General features: G+C 56.0%; 1 protein-coding gene across 3 annotated transcripts in view; it reads right to left on the bottom strand.

Moving 5' to 3' along the window:
• Nucleotides 1-15,986, bottom strand: part of NAV1 (neuron navigator 1) — a 249,249-nt gene that overhangs the window by 82,539 nt on the left and 150,724 nt on the right. For all 3 annotated transcript variants that reach the window (XM_019546382.1, XM_019546384.1, XM_019546385.1), the window contains exons 4-5: nt 13,835-13,937; nt 6,969-7,334 (exon numbers count right to left, since the gene is read on the bottom strand). In XM_019546382.1, the coding sequence (XP_019401927.1) occupies nt 6,969-7,334; nt 13,835-13,937 (469 nt within the window). The remainder of the gene's footprint in view (nt 1-6,968; nt 7,335-13,834; nt 13,938-15,986) is intronic.

The following is a 15,986-nucleotide window of genomic DNA, read 5'->3' as shown; positions in this document are numbered from 1 at the left end:
CTCTCCCCAAGGGGAAGGGCAGTCACAAAGGAGTAGCAAGTCTCAGGCACAGTCAGTGTATGCCCAGCCCTACTCTGAGTCTTCTCCCAAACGGATGCGCCCATGAGGGGGTAGGAGTGGCTTTTGCACTGTAGTTAATGGCAGGGAATCCAGAGCTGACAACGTCCATCCCACAATAGCTCCCTGGTGCCCTGTAACCAGGACAGTGGTAACTGCGGTTAGAGACTTGCTAACAATCTCCTTGCAGAGTGAGTGATAAAAGCTCTGAAAGGTCCCCAGGGTGCCTCTGCCTCTCAGCAATCTCAGTTGCACAACCTCTAGAAGTCTGGGTTGCACATAAGTCCTAGAGTGTGTGTGTGCTCACACATGGGCATGCCAACTCACATGTGTACTCCCAGCCAGGGACTTTCTTAGTTCATCATCACTTCTCAGGCAGGGATGTTCACAGTAAAAATATGCTCAAGTTAATTTAAGATTATTGACTCTGGAAAGCAAGACACTTCACTGGCTCTTTTGCAAACATCTTCTGAAATGCACGTGGCCACAGACTTCCCAGGAGAGTGAAATATATCTTTATGGCCATTCTGCCTCCCTCTAAGCGCATGCCTGTGTGTGCATGCACACATGCACGCACGCGCACACACACACACATACATACACCCCCCCCCTGTATTCGCACAGACACACATGCAGGAAGTTACGCACAAATACATGTACAGGCACCATCCATACGATCCTATGCAGGCATCAAACTTCCACAACTCTACAAAACCATGCACACATTTCCTGACACTTATCCACACATACACACTTCTGCACACTGAGAAACCCTGGGCACATCCACACCTGCAATCACACATATAGGTATGCATACGGTCCTACTGATACACTTTCCTAGCCTATCATGCAGAAAGGTGCTAGTGCCAGTACCCATGACCTGAGTTAGCGAGGTTTAAATGGTAGCATTCAGAGCTTGCTCCCATTGCTTGTGGCCAGCGCTGCTCTCCAGATAAGGTGCCAAGATGAATTAACCCAGCAAGCACTGGGGCATGCTGTGATCAACGGCAGTGGGAGCACTCATTTAAGGCTTTAGCAAGGGATGTGAGGGGAGGTGTGAGAGATAAGAGTTTATCTGCTTGCCTCTGGTTTAACACTAATAGCTCTGCACCAGCTGTGTCCTACTGTCCCATAAAGCCTCCTCACTACAAAGGGTCTCCCCTCCTAATGCAGGAGCAACCCAGTTTGGGGTAACTAATGGCACCATTTAGAGTGCTCTGCTCCATTAGTGCCAGGGGCCTGGCTAGGGCAGTGACGGCATCTTACTGATTCTAGGTCAGAGTATGCTGGGGGGAATTAAAGGCAGGACTGTGAATCTGACTGTGTTCATGTAACTCCCATGCTTGTATAGCACAGGCAAGACCTCCCCACCCTATCCCTGAGCAGGGGGAACTCTGTGGACCATGGGAGATGGTCATCCTCCCTGGTCTGGGTCCTGGTATGGCCTAGACACTGCTTCTCACCCTGGGGTCTGTGAGCCCATGGACAGAGGTATGGGGAGCAGACCAGGCCCTGGGCTCCTTCTCAGTGTTTCAGAGGAGATTTGGTGCCAAGGATGCCTGTGAGTAGCTTTGGGGCCTGCCTGTCGTCACTTGAGGCCACATGGGGAAAGGAACTGGAAAGGAAGCCATTGCTAGGGCAGGGACTGCACGGCAAGCAGAAGTATCTGTATCTTAAGTAAAGCAGGTGCTCTGTCAATATTTCATCAAGGATGCAGCCTAGATGGAGTCTGGATTAGCAGCAACAAAGAGTATAATCTCAACCCTCTGAGGAGCCTGTACTCCCAAAACAGGGCTGGCATCACTCAGACTCTGTGCCCTGGAGAGTGAGACAGCAAATATGGGAGGGGACTTTTGTCTCAGGATACATTGAACCAATTGCAGATCATAAGAACATAAGCAGTGCCTGACTGGGTCAGACAAATGGTCCATCCACCCCAGTATCCAGCAAAAGTGGATGCCATAGGTATAGAGGAAGTGCACTGAACCAGTTATCTCTAGAGTGGGTCTCCATTCAGTACCCTCTCTGGGATCCACCATTTGTTGGGTTAGAAAGGAAACATCTCCAAGCATTCTGCTCAATAGCCACTAACAGACCTCTCATCCATTTATTTATCCACTTCCTTTTTTGAACCTGGACACATTACCTGCTTCTACCACAGCAGGGGCTGGTCAAGAGTGCAGGTGCCCCCATGTTCAATAGCAGAGGCTAATCCGTGGGGGTCATTGTTGTGCTTCCCACTGACAGGTCTTCAAGTGATCACAAAGGCGGTAGGGAAGTGGAAGCACAGAGGGCAAGTATTAAAATCCCTGGTATTGAAAAACCTACAATAGGTCCCCAGCATGGCCAGGCCCCCACGATGTGATGCAGCAGAGGTCAGGCTGCCTGCTGGCCACAATGAAGGGAGTGCATCAGAGCACAGCGAAGCATTGCAGTGGGGAGGGGCTTATGAGCACAAAGATGCCAAAGGCAAGCCACCCTCTGCTTGTCCCAGCACTCCCAAAGGCAGCATGCATGCAGGCAGGTCTGACAGCCCTCCCCCCAAACCACAGAGCCGGATCCGCAGTAAGGAGGAGGGGTCGCAGGAGCCTCTGCCATGCAGGGCTTCAGGCTGCTTCTCTCCGCCAGCTCAGTGTTTGGAAGAAGTAGGAGGAAATTAATCCCCTCTGTCTGGGCGCTTTACATAAAGGAGAGAGCTGGACCCAGAGTCCAACAGCAAAGCAGCGGGGAAGGTGGCAACAGGCAGCAACCTGGGACAGGTCACATCCACCTTTCCCCATGGAAGCTGATCTGCCTTGGCTGCAAAGCCTCCTGGCTGCTCCACGAATCTGCCCCACCTATCCAAAAACCTTATAGGGCTGCTTGAGCTCCTGTGGGTGACTTGGGACTGAACTGGCATTCAGCACCTCTTACAGGACTGCTCCCTGGAGCAAAGCTGATCCCTGTGCTTCTGTACCATGGCTTCCAGCCTCCCAGCCCCAAGGCTCTGTGTGCACGAAATGCATGTGCTGCATGGCCCTATACCAATTAGGCCTCCGCATCTATCCCACCATGGCATCTGCACTCCTTTCTAGAGGCTGACCTTAGCTGCTGACGGGGACAAAGCCAAGTCCCAGCTCAGCTGCTCCTGGCACCTACCATCCAGAAGCAAAGGAACTGGGAAGAAAATGGGCCTCCCACTGTTTTGCAACCAGGAATGACTGCCTGCTCTCTGGATTTGCCAGTGAGCCCTAGCTCACACACAGGACCAATATAGATAGAGCTGGGCCCTTGGTCAGAGAATTTCTGCTCTAGCACTGTGTGGCAGATCTGAGGGAGGGGGTCTTGAGTGAGGACAAGGTAGGAGAGAGCAGACGCAATTTCTGCTTATGTTATTCTTTATTATTTATTCAGGTACCAAAGTCATTGGGTCCTATGGAGTTATTCCTGATGTACATCAGTTGGGTAAAAAAGGATACCCCTGATTTACTGCAGAGCCTACTGAATAATGGAGCCAGCGCTGATCTGCCCCAGCCCACTAGTAGGCCTGCACTTAGCTCTAGTCACCTGCACAGGCTCTGATTATGCTTCCTAGTGGGAGGGGAGGGTGGTCCAGGAGTCAAGGGCAGACTCCTCTGGAGTGACAGTAATGATAACCTTGCCAGTACTGCATGTGCCGTTTCAATGGAGCCCCCTGAAGACCCACAGGCTTTGCTTTTGACTCAGCCTCATCATCAATAATTAGCCAGCAGCTGGTGCAGGGCTTCATGCCTGTGCTCAAAGCATTAAGGGCCACCGCAAGCTGCTGGCCATGTTCCCACTTCCCACTCCCCACACAGCAACCAGGACTGCAGATCAGCAGTCCATTGTGGTCAAAGACACCAGGCTGGAGCCAACAGCACTCCAAGGCAGAGACGCAGCAAGCATCATATCAGGCTGCCTTGGACTCCCCGGGCCAAGCAGCCAGGTACCTGCTGACATCTGGGTCAGCTGAGGGCAGCCTTTGGCACAAGCACAGAGCGAGACATGAAATGGAGCTACAGCAAGACAATAGCTCCTCTGCCCTCCACCCCAAACAAGGGCAGTGGTGCCAGTGAATCCAGTGCTGAGGTCAACTGGAACTGCAGAGGGCCCGACTCAGACATGTGCACGGCAGCCCCCTTGCCAGGGCGGCTCTCCCACCAGTGGCTGCAGCAGTCTGGTGGCATATACCAAAGCAGAGCAGAGCTAGCCACAGTGCCTCCTCCCGCCACAGCCTGCTCCCCTGCTTTTATGTTTCCCATGACACTTGTCTGTCTGAGCCAAAAAGAAAGGGATGAGGGTGTTAAAGGGACTGGGCTCCTCCAGTGGAAGGGGGTTGAAGGTATGCAAGACAAGGGAAACAAAGGGGTCTCATGGGCCCATACATGGGGCTGAGTCCCTGCATGACCCCCCAGCCATGCGGGCTATCTCCAGACACCGCGAAGAGCTGACGTGACTAGGAGCATCCCGCAGCAGAGCTCACACAGCATTGAAACAGGCCAAGTACCTCCCCAGGATCTGGGACAAATCAAATACCAGAGTTATTTATTTTCTCATGCACTGAAACAGGAAACCTCCAATATGTGGAAATCCTGGCCCCTGGCCAGAGTCAGGGGGAGGGAAGGGGACTAGATTTTTGTTGAACAAGAAACCCTGAGGCAGCATCTCGATAGCTCGCTGGGATCAGCATGGGAAGGGCTGCTTTTTAAAATAAAACAACACAAGCCTCAAACCCAAGAACCTCCACCCCTCCGACTGCCACACTCCCAGCAGCTTGGCACTGGAAGGCAGCAGGCTTGCGCAGCCTGGGAGCCTGTGTGCAAAGGGGTGTTTGCAGGCAATCTGCTCGTGCCCAGGCCAGGAGCTGAGGGGCCTCCCTTCTACTGGGGATCCTGGAAGAGGCTAAACAATACTGACTGTCCTAACAGCCCCTGGAAACTGAGAGAGCTCTGCTCCTCCCAGGACCGAACCCTCCAGCTCCTCCCTGCATCTCTCCTCAGCTACCCTGCAACATCTCACTTCCCTGCAGCAAGGACTCCGATCTCTTGGCCCTGTTACTTCAGCAGCCTAGTATCAGTAACACCAGGGTGAGTGTGACCTTCTCCCATGGGGCACAACACAATCTGGGGACCCAGGGTCAGGACTCACACATCTGCAGACTTCCACTGGGAAGCCCCAAGGCAGTGCAGGGCTTCCTCTGCTGTCAGAGCATTTTTAGCCCCCCAGAGATGCCTTGCCCCATGAAGGAGGCGCAGGGTGTTTTTGCGTTTCTAATGCTTCCAGGGATACATGGAAAATGCATGACATAATACCTCAGCCCCAGAATTTCCACTCCTCCCCAGCCACGAGGCACAAACAAGGCCAGATACTCTTGTCACCGGAAGCACAGAGCTGAGCTGCATCACAGTTCCCAGCCCAGACCCTCCCAGCCCACTGCTGCCCTAGGGAATGAGGCAATGAAGCACTGCAGGATCAGGTCCCGAGCTCTCCCTGCCAAGGGGCCATGAGCACAATGTGCATGGACTGGCTGGGCAGCAGCAAGAAGGGTTTGGGGGCACTCAGTGGGAATCACTGGACCCACCTTCTCACACACTTCTGGACACAGCTGGGGGCTGGCAACCCCTTGTTACACAGCATGCTCCTCCTCGTCCCTGGGGTGACCCAGCACAGCTGTCACCAGCAGGGCTCCTCCAGTACAGCTGATGTTGCCAACAGGGACTAACCATGAAGGAAGGAGGTACCAAAGATGCCTTGGTTGGAGTTCCCACAGTCCTGGGCCCCTGGCTGTGCAGCTCAGCCCCAGCTGCTTCCCAGGTGTCCATTTATAGCCCTTCCTGACCTGTGGGCATAGGGAAGGGGAGCTCAGGTGGAGTCACGGAGTCACCAGAGGCCCACTAGTGCCCCTGCATCTTATCACTCTGATCCCCTGCCCAAGAGACCTGGCTGGACCTTGCAACCGTGTCCTTCTGATTGCTACGGTGCGCCTGCCCATGCCATGTGCCTGCTGCACTCTTGGTGGGGCAGTCAATGTATCCCAGAGCATGTCCTTAGAGTTGAAGGGCCAGGCCCTCAGTGGATGTAAATCAAGAGACCTCTACTGCAGTCAGTGGGGCTTCAGTAGGGCTCTGCTGATTTATGGGGACATGGCCAGAGCTCTGGACCCTTGCAGGAACAGGCACCAGGTATTCCCATGTGCTCCTTTCTCCCTTTCACCACAGTGCAGGGAGCAAACACAAAGCCAGACTACCAGATACCTCCCAGCATGCCAGTGGCCATCGGCCCTCTCTCCTCTGTCCTTTGTTACACTGCCCTTCAGGCTCCCACACAGTCCCACAGCCTAGCAGTGTGGTTTGCGTGTCGGGGCCAGATTTAGAACCATTATAGTTTCCAAAATCAGGATTAAATGTGTTGTTCCCTAAGTGCCCAGCCTGCCAGACAAACATCCCTTTCAAAAAAAGCCCCACCAGCCTGCATTCACTTCAGACGTGCTGCACTTCCAGCTAGACACCAGCAGCGTTCCCTCTACGCTTTGTGGCATGCATGGCCACGCAGGCACGCTCATGCCATGCTGCCAGGTGCACCTGCGTGGCTGCACACGCCACACAGCTTAGAGGGAATGCTGGACACCAGGACTGCAAAGGATGCTAACACTTTCCATCTTGATGGTTTTAGAGGCCACCAGATGCTAAACAACACTAGCCACAGACCCCATCATCCATCAGAAGTGCACAGGGGAAGGCTACTGAGGTCTTCCATGCATTCACATTACCTCTCTTGGTATAAACATGACCATTTGGCTTAGGTCAGACTAGGGAAAGCTTTTATCTACTTACTAAAACCCTGATCAGGCCAGAAATGGCTGACTCCAGACTGCCTGCCTCCAGGTGCTAGCAGCCAGCATTGGTACTCACCCTGTGGTGATGTCATCATCCTCCGTCAGGGTCTTCCCCATCAGGTCGCTGTCGCTCATGTACCCGGACTTCAGATCCACGTCATCAGCATCCAGTGATTCGACAAGCTCCAGCCGGGAGATGTGGCTCAGCTTACTGGGGCTGCGCATGGGCATGGTATGGGAGTAGTGTGCACGCTCCCCATGCATGTACCAACTGGGGGTGCCCTCTGAGCGGCAGCTCCCACCCACAGAGGGAGCATCTCCAGCCTGCAGGCGAGGGCTGGATTGCCCATAGCGCCAGGACAGTGGGGAGGAGCGGTTGGACAGGCTGGACACACTCCTGGGGTTTGCCTCATCGCTGTCATAGCAGGTCATCTCCAGGGAGCTGCAGGGAACACAGAGGAGAGATTAGGGGCATGTGGCCCAAGGACAGTAAATGCAAGGCAGCAGTTCCAGCCCTGGGTCCCATTTTGCTATTGTTCAGGCATCAGAGGCTGCAGGTGCTCTGCATTTTGAAGATAAGGCTGCTTGGCTTTGGGATTTCTGGCCCAAAGACACACAGCAAGTTCGGGGCAGAGCCATGATGGGGAACTACTAATCTGGAGCGCCGAGCCGCTGTTTTAACCATAATCCCTTTCTTCTTCCTATATGACTCCTTCACTTTATTCCCACCACCCCTGCTGCCCCTTCACCCTCCTCATTTGTGTCACCCCCTCCTTCCAGGGGCTCTGTAAAGAACAGGATCAGAGCCATCCACTCTGCTCCCAGGCCTATCCCAGGCCTGTGCCAAAGAGCAGTGCTGCAGCAGCGGCAGGGACATGGCTCCCAAGGCGGGTCTCCATGCCTTTTCTGTGCACTCAGCGCATTTTGTGCCTGTGACCCTTGCCTGCATTTAGCTTACAGGGGAGTTAGGCCTGGGGAGCTGCAGGGAAGCTTAAGTGTGGGCCTGGAAGAGCCTAATTGCCCCACAGAGAAAGTGGGAGCAGCATCCTGGTCCTACTTACACTCCCATTCCAAGCCCTTCCCTTCACCTTCGCCTTCTGTAAAGTAGCCACTAGATGTGAAATGCAAAGCAGTCATGAAAAGCAGGGGGTTGGGAGATCTGGCTAGAGGCAGAGCAGGGTAGGGCAGGGCTGGGCACAGCAGCCCAGCCGAGATGGTTTTGATCATTGTGTTGAAACACAAGAGCTGTCTTGTTAAGCTGGAATTAAATGTAGGCTTTGGAGCCCTGAATGTCAGGCTCAAAGCTGCCAACAGCTCCTGAGCCATCCGCTGGGGGGCGATTTCTCTGGACATCACACATTTCCCCAGGAAGAGCTTAATGAAACCTGGCTACCCCCACCTGGGGACACAGGCACTGCCACAGCCCAAGCTGGTAACCTGCATGCTCACGTCCCATTGCCTCTGTTTAGGCCTGACCATCCTGATCATGGGGTTCAACCCCAGACAGTAAGCTTGCAATTGGGTTGCCCCGTTGTTACAATACCTGAACCTGGGAGCGAGGCAGAGAGGACAAGGGGGAGAGAGTGCAGCCAGGATGGACGGCAGCAGCAGGGCTCTGTATGGAGACCCCAGGGCTGGGGTAGCAGAGGCTGCAAGTTGGGGCTGTGCTCCAGTCTCACCCTCTCCTATCCCCTTTGCAGACCCAGGAGTCACCTGGAGAATCCCAGATGCCTCACCCAGACACCTGCAGGCAGGGGATCCACACCCAGCATTGACCCAGCCATGAGTTTCATTGTCTGCTTTGCTGACTCATCAGAGCACAAAAGGAAATGGACAAAAGGGAGATCATCTCGAAATCCAGAGGCATTCATAAGGCTGGGGTGACCTCAGCCTGGATTTGATATGCACACTTGCTGCAGAGAGTTCCTCTCTGCATGCCTCTTCTGTGCAAGCAAACCTTGCATGCATTCAGCTCCCCTTTGCTGTGTGCCTGGTTCATCCAGCCTCCACGCCTGTTCCCTGACCTCATGGGTCTGGTGTGGGAGGCATGTGAACGCCTGGAGTGGCTCAGCCTGCTCCCACTGGGTTTCTGTATACCTGGGCCACAATCTCACAAACTGTCTTCCAGCCAGTCCCTTGTAGGTTGGTCTCACTTGCCCAACCGCAAGTGCTGGCATCTTCACAGCAAGTGCGCCATAGGGAATACATGCACCCAGACCTGCAGGGAGCTGTTGCTCTGGAACTGCAAGCCAAACATTAAGCAAAGCAGACAGGCTGGAGGGGAGCCCTGCCATTGCTTGCTGGGTCCCCTCCTGCCGTGACTCATCATGGGTGGAGCTGAGTTGGCAGCACTCACCCTCCCAAGTGTGGTCTCTGTGATGTGCAGTGATACTCTAACAATGCTGGACAGGCCCAGCCCCAGGCACCTCTGAGGAGTTAGGGCATGGGAGGGCACTGCCCTGTGCCCAGTAGGCAACAGCGTCACTGTGGCATTCAGATATGTTCTCTCTTCAGGGATTATCTAGGCTGATGCACATGCAAATCACTACAGAAGCCTGGCCAGGGCACTGGCACCTCTCTGTGGCTCTGGGCACCACTGCAGGGTTCTCAGCATTTCCCTGGGGTTTTCACGTCTACTTGAGGGCCAGGGTAGGATTGGCAGAGATGCTTAAAGGAGCTGCCCCATGGAAAGAGTAGCCCCTTCGGCAAGCCCAGGGAGACATCAGGAGCCTGAGCATGTGCCAGCTGCCTGACAGCAGGGTACAGGGCACTCCAAGGCCCTGCAGAAGGTACCTTGGGTGCAGTTCTCCTCTCATCTACACGCGTGGCACAAGGAAGGCAGGGTCCCCCAGGCAGGCACGTCTCAGTGAGGGCCTTACACAGCCAGCCCAAGCCCTGATCCTGCTCTCAGGCAGCCCATGTAGAGCCTAGAGTGCTGCAGTCACATGGACAGGCTGGGATGCCTTGCTCCCCAAGCAGGATGGCACATTCACTACCCATCACCACATCCAGTAATGGGTGCAGTGAATACCTGGCAGTACCTGGTGCTGGGAGCCAGGCTTGGAAGGTGCACTGAGACCCACATGTAACCCAGCTCCCTGGCCAAGCACAGGGGAAAGAGAGGGGCTCTGGACATGGTCTTCCCAGGCATCTCCGTATTAATTCCCATGGTTATCAAATGGCAGTGCCAGTGGGCCAAAGCTCTGAGCTGCTCCAGGCACAATTCTGAATGGCTTTTGTGTACATAGCACTGAGGAGCCCCAGCCAGGACCTGGAGCCCATGGTGTGAGGGCCTGTGCAGCTCCTGGCTCTGCCCCAGGGTGCTGACAGGCTAAGACAAGAGACCCCGGGTGAGGACATATGCCATGGCCAGGGTTAGTTGGGAGTTTGAGCCATGCAAGGGTGGGTGTTCCCTGATGTCACCCCAAGAGTGCTCCTGAGGCGCACCTGTAATGCAAACCTGTGACAGCAATGTAACACACACATGCAGGGCACATGTCACCTGCCTACTAATGGCAGGTCCGCCCATTGGAGTACAATCTACTGCTGCCAGCATCTAATAGAATTACTCCTTCAGCTGAAGCAGCTGAGATCCCAGCCATAGACCCATGTCCAAACCCTGCTCTTGACCCAGGATGGGGCTGCTGTAGAGGTGAAGGGAGCTCCATGAGAGGACCTAGCTTGATGCAGCAGCCCTGGGCAGGGGTCTCTGGCCTATGCTGTGCAGGGGATCAGACTGGGTGGTCGCAGCCCTAATATCTGAGATTGATCTGAACTCCAAGCTTGCCTTCAGTGGCCAACCACCCTCCCCCCAGGTCCCTCAGTGAAGATTGCCACAGACTGCTCTGGGAGGAAAGGGCAGCTCAGCACCTGTCCTGAGAGGCACTGGCTGACAGCAGATTTAATGACCTAGAGGAAGTGGGATCGATTCACTAGTGCCTGGCAGCAGTGCAGCACCTTGCCCATAGCTGTCCCACCCTTCCCGAGGCCTGCTTGCTCTCCTCTCCCTGTGTGGCAGAGGGGCCAGTGGGGCATGGTCCTGCAGTGGCAGCACTGAGTGACAGATGGTCAGCCCTGTGCTGAGCTGAGCTTGCAGGAGATTTTGACAGGTAGGTATCCCTCCACCTACTTATCCCTCGAACTGCTGCTCTGAGGCTGGGCTGGGTTAGGCTGACAGCCTGTCAGAGGCCTCCAAGCCATCACAGCAGGAGGCTTGAGTTGAACTCCCACCTGCCCAAATACCTGGGGGGCTGCCCATGTGCTGAAGGGGGTGGGAAGCCTGGCCACTGGCATCCCTGCCCCAGCCAGCCCCTGGCTCCCTGCTCTCCATGAACCAGCTGACTGCCTGGCCCAATTACTGGTTTCCCTGGCACTGCCGCTCAATCCATGGACTCACTGCTGGCACTGAGCTCACCCTATCCTTATCCATGCTCTCACCCTCCCACCCAGTGGGACTGCCCCCTCGCTGGTGGTATGCTCTGCCTTGTCCCACCCTCTCAGGCTGGCTGAACACCTCCAAGTGTCTGTGGCTTCCCCCTGAGCAGATCCCCATCCCCAGCACTGAGGCCAGCAGAAGCTGCTGTCGCTGCATGAGCTCATCTGGGCCGCAGAGCCCAGGAGGGGAAAATGTTACTCAAGACAGACAGGGCTGCCAGCTCCCTGGTCAGAGCAGAGAAGTGGAGTGAGGGGCACCTGCTGGAGCTGCTCTGCTCTGCTGCTGCTGCAGGGCTGGAGCTCTGTCTGAGGAGACTGAGCTCAGCCTGGCAGCTTTAGGCCCTGCTGGCTCCAGGGGAGCCACTGCACAAGGGCCATAGCCTGCTGCTGCCAGGTACAGTGGGGGTGCCTAGCATCTGGCAGCATGGGAGAGGGGCTGCACACTTCACACTAGGGAAAGTGGTCTAGCCACTCCCAGGAGTTCAGAAGGGCCCTTGGGAGCAGATATGTCTATGGCCAACCCCAGATAGTCCACAGAGGGAGTTATAGCTAGGGAAGCCCCTATTTCCATCCTGCACTACCAGCTGGTCTGATAGACCCTAGGGGATCAGGAATGCTTCTCCTTCTGGGATAAGTGCAGGGCAGGGAGCCCCTGAACAGCTCAGCACTGCAGCAGGCCCTGACACAGGGGGTTGGGAAGGGAGGTGCGGGAGCCACAGGGCCTGATGTGCTGCTGTGATGGCAGCCCCATTGGCACCACAAGGAAAGGATGAGTTAGTTAGGTGTCTCTGGGAGCTGTTCTCTGCCCGAAGACAGCTCTGGGCACTGACGGCAGCTGCTGGCCTCTGCTCCCCACTCTCCAAGGAATGGTCCCTGGCAGAGGGGATGGAGCCGAGACCCTATTACACCCAAAGACAAGACCACGCCTGCGCTCCCGGTGGGGCTGCAGCTGTGGGCTGGGCCCAGCAGGCCATGGTGCTTGCTGGGCTGTGCTTGCCTGCCCTGGCAGGTAGGGCAGTACAGTCACTCCTGCAGCCCTCCTGTTATGCCAGGGAGCTATTTTGTACCCCCCTGGCACCGCCAGATAGGTGCAGGACCCACAGGGGTCATGAGCAAGCTTCTGGGGATGCCCCCATGGCTGAGCCTGGGTTCCCACAGGGCAGGCATCAGTGATGCTGGTGCTGGAGTAGGGCGGTTCAGTGGAGACCCAAAGCAGGGTCCCCTGCTGTAGTGCCCCCCCAGGATGTCCTCAGCTGCAGCAGTCACTGCTGAGGAGTTATGTTTTGCTCCACCTGGCCTGACACCACCCCCTGGTGGACACCTCCCTCATTGCAGGCTGGCTGCTTGCAGGCACAGAAGGGGCATCTTCTTCCTCCCTTGTGGCTCTGCAGCCCAGGGGGCAGGCAGGACTGCCTCAGTGCTCCCGAGCTCAGCCAGCGGGGCAGCAGCAGTCCCGCAGCCACAGGCCGCGGCCAGGTTTCATCCATGTGAGCAATGTCTGTTCACAGCCCAGCATGGTTGGAGAGGACCTGTCAGGCCTGCAGCTCCACAGGTATGAGTGCAGGGCCTTGCCGACAGTGTTGTCCTGGGATCAGGGCATGGGGTTTGTGCGGGGACAGCTGGATTCTACCCCAGTGCTGCTGCTGGCCTGCTGCATGGCCTTGGCCTAGCCAGTCCCCACCGTGCCTTGGTTGCCCCTTGCACTGCATGCCTGGTTAGGCTGTGAGCTCCTCCAGGCATGGAGCATCTTTGGCCTTGCCTAGATCCAAGTTTGCTCTGCTTTAACTAAAAGGGCTTGGAAAGCCTTTCTAGGCGCTGAGGTGATGCTTTATCGACAGCACAAACCTGATGCTGGTCCTGTGGGGATGCTCTGATCTGGGGGCAAAAGCAGTTCTTTGCAGCATAGCTGAGAGCAGCTAGGAACACATTTAGGTTAAATTGGAATGCATGACTCTGGTGCTGACGCCAGAGTGTCAGCCCAGGGGTTATCTCAGCCAGCCACACTGAACCCTGCTCATGTCTGCGTGGGGACAGGGCCTCTGGGAGCCTGTTCATGGCCACAGCAGGTTGAGACAAGCAATGCAGCACGCCCTTCACCAGCCAAGGGCCTGCTGCATCTGACCAGGCATCGTGGGGCTGCTCTGACTGGGGCCTTTGGGTGCTATTGTGGCTCCTCTTATAATGCAACATGACTCAGACTTTCTTGTGACTGGTGCCAGGGGCAGAGATCAGAGAGAAAGCAAAGCAGGAGAGATTAGCTGGACATCTGGGGGGATTAGGAGTGCAGGGGAGGGATGGCATCTCATTGAGTCAGAGGAGCAGAGCTAGCTGTGCCATGCTGAGAGGCCTCAGAGCCTCAGGGAACAGTCAGTCCCTGAGTATGGGGGGAGCACAGCTGCCCACAAAGGTACAGAGACACCTCCGCTGCCCCCACAGCCCAGCCAGCAGAGGAAGAGATGCATCCCATGAGCCTGGCAGGGTGAGGGAGAAGCGGGGCACGAGGCTCACCTGTGAGACACCTGGGAGCCTCTCAGGCTGGACATGGTCTCCTCCAGGTTCTGCCGAAGGTCCAGCACATTCTGCACCGTTCTCTTCCTCTGGGACTCAGGGTCTGTGGAGAGGCGGAAGGACAGGCTTGAGAGACACAACCAGAGAAAGGAGCAGCACAGACCCCTGCTCCCACCTGCCCACATCGGGTAGTCAAATGCCAACTCCCTGTGCTAGCTGCCCGTGACAGAGCTCCTTGTTGTGCAACATGTCCAGTCCTCCACCTTGTGCCAACCTTGTGCCTACATGGCCCCTTCCCCATGCCCAGATGTGCCTTCCCCCTGTAGCTCCTTCTGCGCACTATTCATCTGGGCAGCCCTCTGCTGTTTTGCACTCGCTCCGGAAGGACTGGCTCCCTGCTGTGGCTCCTAGGGAAGCAGAGGCTCTTCTCCCACCCCTTGCAGACAGGATGCAAGCACAGCCATCCTGTCTTGTGCTGGCCTGTGCTGAATGGAGTTGGTGTGTAGTTCCTTGGGCATCTGTACACACCCTGCCCTGGGTGGTATGGGTAGGAAAAGCCCAAGGCCAAAACTGGTGAGGCCTGTCTACCTTCCCACTTCTACCTGGGGATGGGGAGAGCAGAGGGGCAACCCTGGCCTGGGAGCTCTCTAGGCCCAGCAGCATATCAGGCCTTGCTAAATGCAAGCTGCTAGTCCCAGGCTGGTGAACGCTGCACCGACTTCTGTCTCGTTGCCTGCAATAAGAATGTGGCATGTCACTGAACAGACAGGCACCAGCCAGGCTGCAAAGGTCCCTCTTTACGATCACACAGAGCATCCCGTCCTGAAGCTGCTGGACACAGACAGACCCTGGTCTGCTGGGAGGGGAGGCTGTGCAGTCTCATGCTGCCCCCAAGGGCCCCACTGAGTCCTGTGGAAGTGCCCACCATCTTCAGTGCACATGTGGGCCAGATTCTGTGTCACGACAGGCCAGGTTGCCCCAGGCTCAGAGCCCAGGTACCCCTTCTGTTCCAAGCAGCTCAGTGCCAGGTTCTCACTGTCACGTAGGCTCCCGACCATGGACACTCAGTATCAGAGCCCGGACCCCCCTCCACTGAACCAGGGGAGTAACTACAGCTGGAGACAGAAATAGCAGGCTACTCTGTACAGGAGACAATCCAGTGGCGCGGGACATGCAGGATGCGGCAGCACCCAGCTATGTCAGTGGCTGTGCAGAGGGAGGGGCAGAAAAGCAGCAAGAAGAAATTCCTGGGGGTAGTGACATGGGGCTGCACAGCCTGCAGGATGAGGCTCAGAAGCCCCAGCAGGGCCACCTGACTGCTAGGTGCTGATAGGTCCTAAACTGGGGCCACAAGGGCAAATTCAGCTCCCCACCCAGCTAGCACAGGAGGGGACCTGCACAGCAGGGGTGGCAGGGTGTCACAAGTTCAGCAAGATGGCTTATTTCTTGGTTCTGCTGGAAAAAGATGACTGTGGGGGCAGAGCAGGGCATCCACTGCAGCTCACTGGTGTCCCAGGCTAGGCCCTACCAGAAAGCTCACTGCCTCCCACTTGGCACTGGCACTCACCTGCCCAGGCAGCAGCCTCTATCCTTCCAGTGGTCCAGCTCCCCCTAGCAGAGGGGAGCCACTCACTCTCTGCCCCACTCCACTCTGATTGCAGCTCTGCTTCACCAGCAAGCACCACTTAGTGCCTCAGCCTTGCCAATGAGTGCAAAGGGCACCAACTAAGGGAGGGGTTATTGCTGCAGCAGCCAGCAAGAAAATGATGGGGCAGGCAGCCAACGGGTGTGAGCCGTGACAGCTGGTATGCACAGTGGCAGGTACACACATTTCAAGGGATTTGGGAGCCTGTCATTGCATGGAGGAATTCAGAGTGCCGGCACTGTCTGGAGCCCCCCTGCATACCTAGAGGAGCGGAGATGCCTGACCAGATCTTTGCTCTGAAGGATCACAAGCACCAGGCACGTGCTGGTCATGCCCCCCTGCTGTGAACCAAGGGAAACCCTCTGCGGGGTCAGCAAAGCCATCCTGAGTATATCAGCTGGTTTGCTGCAACAGGGTTTGACATGGGCCCGCACTGTTCAACATCTTCATCAGTGATTTGGATGAGGGGGTAAAAAGCACCCTGTTCAAATTTGCTGATGACACTAA

Source organism: Crocodylus porosus, unplaced genomic scaffold (genome assembly GCF_001723895.1).
Source record: "Crocodylus porosus isolate Cpor-Errol unplaced genomic scaffold, CroPor_comp1, whole genome shotgun sequence".
NCBI lineage: Eukaryota > Metazoa > Chordata > Crocodylia > Crocodylidae > Crocodylus > Crocodylus porosus.
The sequence above is the reverse complement of the archived record's forward strand: the minus strand, read 5'-3'. Positions and strand labels throughout refer to the sequence as shown.